The sequence below is a fragment of the Musa acuminata genome, chromosome BXJ3-6, assembly GCF_036884655.1.
Source record: "Musa acuminata AAA Group cultivar baxijiao chromosome BXJ3-6, Cavendish_Baxijiao_AAA, whole genome shotgun sequence".
In the NCBI taxonomy this organism is placed as follows: Eukaryota; Viridiplantae; Streptophyta; class Magnoliopsida; order Zingiberales; family Musaceae; genus Musa; species Musa acuminata.
In genome coordinates, this window is record NC_088354.1 from 173,590 (window position 1) to 176,720 (window position 3,131).

General features: G+C 49.8%; 1 protein-coding gene across 1 annotated transcript; it reads right to left on the reverse strand.

Moving 5' to 3' along the window:
* Window positions 1-504: 504 nt before the first annotated feature.
* Window positions 505-2,286, reverse strand: LOC135640039 (pentatricopeptide repeat-containing protein At3g25210, mitochondrial-like). Its single transcript, XM_065154135.1, has one exon. The coding sequence runs from the start codon at window positions 2,235-2,237 to the stop codon at window positions 1,059-1,061; it is 1,179 nt and encodes a 392-aa protein (XP_065010207.1). The 5' UTR covers window positions 2,238-2,286; the 3' UTR covers window positions 505-1,058.
* Between the last annotated feature and the right edge of the window lie 845 nt (window positions 2,287-3,131).

The following is a 3,131-nucleotide window of genomic DNA, read 5'->3' on the forward strand; positions in this document are numbered from 1 at the left end:
TCATACAATACAGTATGAGCTTAATCTAAAAAAGAACATACGACTAAATTATACAGTATGCAAACAGGAATTATACTTAGTTTTCAGAAATCATTAAGAAAAGTTTATAACTAGGAATTGTGGCAATTTGACTGTTTGTTTGTTTGTTTGTTTTTGTCTTGTTTTTCGAGTGATGGTCCAATTTTTTATTAGTTTCATTTCTGCCTTGTTTTTGAGTGATAATCCAATTTTTAGCTCAAGCCTTCCGTCTCTTTTAGGAAGATATCTCAAATTTTAAGATCACCTATAGAAATTCTAACGAAGGCAGATATATTTGGATTCTAAATCACTGCAGAAAAATCAGGAGGTTCGATCTATGTGATTGCAAATTTCATTTTGTTTGCAGGCAATAATAATTAATAGAGGTAACAACAATATTTTCTTTTTTTTTGACAAATATTGAGCTCATCAGACCATCACCATATCCTAATGTACAAACCCTTTTTCCTTTGACACTGTTTTAAATGGAGTCAACTTCAGTGACTATGGTCAGAATGGCATTAACTTCAGAGGATGACATCAACATTCTCAAAGGTTGAGAGATGAGATGAAAACAGTTCCATTTACATAAATTAGGACTATCAGACAATTGAGTATGCCAAGAACATGAAAGATTTACCACAAGAAGAGGAAATTATAACAGAAAACAACCTGATCGATACTACCAACATTTGAATAAGGTTTAATTCATTATTCCAAAATATGTAGCCATGCAAGGAGAAAATTTGACTCCACATTGAGGCCAACCAGTTGTATAAATCAAGAGGATTCGATCATCCTTCAAGCATAATGTATACTGAGACTCTGAAGAGCTCACCTGCTGATGTCCCACCCGAGGTTGCAGTAATCCGGCTCAGGAAATCCATGCAGCCAGAGATCTTCTCCATCAAAAATCTCTCTTTTGGTATCTCAAGTGTTTAGCTCGTAAGAATTCATGCTTTGGAGATCCAAATCTAGTCCTCACCCGACAAAATCTAGGATCGGAGGAGCAGAACGGCGGCCGACCAATCATCACTGGTTCACTCACGAGGCTGGCAGAGCCAATGCAGCCCCTCCAACAAGTCGGAGTACGTCTTGCGATCCATGGCGCCCTTCGTCCTCCCCAGCTCCTCAAGCAGCTCGAACGCCGCATCCGCCCGCCCCTCCCTGCACATCTCCTCCAGCACCGTCCGGTACGTTAGTAAGTCGGGCGCCATCCCGTTGGGCAGCATGTCAAACACCACCTCGATCCCCTCGTCGAGCCTCCGCTCCAGCGCCAGGCCGCACACCAACGCCATGTAGACGGTGGCGGTCGGCACCAGGCCCTTCGCCCTCATCTCCTTGAAGTAGTCCATGGACTTCCCCACCGAGCCCTTCTGGCACAGCCCCTGCACGATGTAGCCATAGGAGAACTCGTTAGGCTCGCAGCCGTAGAGCCCAATTTCCTTGAAGACCCGGATGGCCTCGTCCATCTCCAGGCACTTGGAGTAGGCCTTGATGATAAGGTTGAGGGCGAAGGTGTCCGGGATCACGCCCGAGGCCTTCATCTGCCGGGCCAGAGACCGGACGGAGTGGAGGTAGACGTAGGAGACGGGTGGCTTGCCGAACCGGCGGAGGACGGCGGCCAGGAGCATCGAGTAGGTCTCGATGGAGGGTCGGCACGACGTGTGGGCGGTGGTGCTGCGCTGCAGCATCTTCTTGAAGAGGTCGAAAGCGCGGGAGAAGAGGTGGCGGCGGGAGCAGCAGAAACGTACGGCGGCGTTGAAGAGGGGGAGGTCGGGGGAGCAGGCGCCGGCGAGGACCTCGTCGACGAGGGCCTCGGCGTGGGCGTAGCGGCGGCCAGAGACGGCGACCTGAAGCATGGCGAGGTAGGCCGGGGCGGTGTGGCGATACCCGGGGCGGAGGGCGGTCCAGCGGAAGAGGTCGAGGGCGAGGTCGGGATCAGCCTGCGCGCGGATGGCGGCTGCGACGTCGTCGGCGGTGAAGCCCGGTCGGAGGCGGTCGACCCACGAGTCGAATTGCTTCTCCAGAGGGGTACGGCCGCGAGCGTCGGAGTTGGGATCAAAAGTAGGGTTAGGGTTTTGCGAGGAAGAATCGCAGAGGCGGCGAGAGGGAGCAAACGGGTGTAGGTGAGTGCAATTAGGGATTTGGGAGACGAGGAGGAGACGATGTATGGATTTGGAGAGGAGGCGATTAGAGAGGGGGAGGAGGACTGCCATTATCGGACGGTACCAACGGTGGGAGAAGGCAGAAAAAGACGGTCCTTTTAACCACGGCGAAACAAAGAAGGGGGGAGAATGCTTATAAATGTTCGAAGAGAGCCCACTTCGGCCCATTTCATTTGAATTACCACTTAGGAGGGCACAAGGAAAACGGGCCGGCGATACCGACAGCCAAGTGCCCAAAACCCTCTTCTGTTCCGAACTCGGAATTGAGATCGCACCTTATCGAATAAAATGGTTCGTTCTCCTCCAAATCTTTTCCATTCCTTAAGAATTTGATCATCGTTCTTATCCCTCGCCAACATACCGGTAGTGGTGCTGGAGAAGGGAAGAAGAAGGATTCGCCGTTAGTGATCGTCTCTTCATTCTCCGCCAGGGGATTTGGATTTGATTTCGCTGAAAGGTTGGCTCCTATTCAATGATTGGGGGGGGTCTACTGTTTGATCTATTCGATCGCACTATGGTCGTATTTGATGCTCTCGTCTCTGGGAATGCACTATATTCTTCCACTTGTCTTCATTGTTTTGGTTGCAAAGGTGTCTTCTTTGGCTGAGGTCTGCTGTATTCCTCCACCTGTAGCTTGAATCGATGTCCAAAAGCAGTCGCCAAAGCTACAGTAGCTCTGTGTTCTTCTCTTCTGAGAATGCTTGCAATGGTTTGTTCATGTTTCCATCGTTTGCTTTGCAACAATGCAGAATCATCCGTTGAAACCGTTGTCTGCATATGAGTGGACTTTCTACAATCGGCGAGGGTGACTGCGATGGGCGATTGTGGCGATGAGGAACGCGGAGGGAAAACCCTCGCGTGAGGGGAGTGTGAATGCAGGAACAAGGTACGACTACGATGTGGAATGCCAGGTTGACTTGGGTCAAAATTTCTAGTTTGATTTGA

What these genes read in the sequence shown, in the direction of transcription:
- LOC135640039 (XM_065154135.1), bottom strand. Translation starts at nt 2,237, where the DNA reads ATGGCAGTCCTCCTCCCCCTCTCTAATCGCCTCCTCTCCAAATCCATA.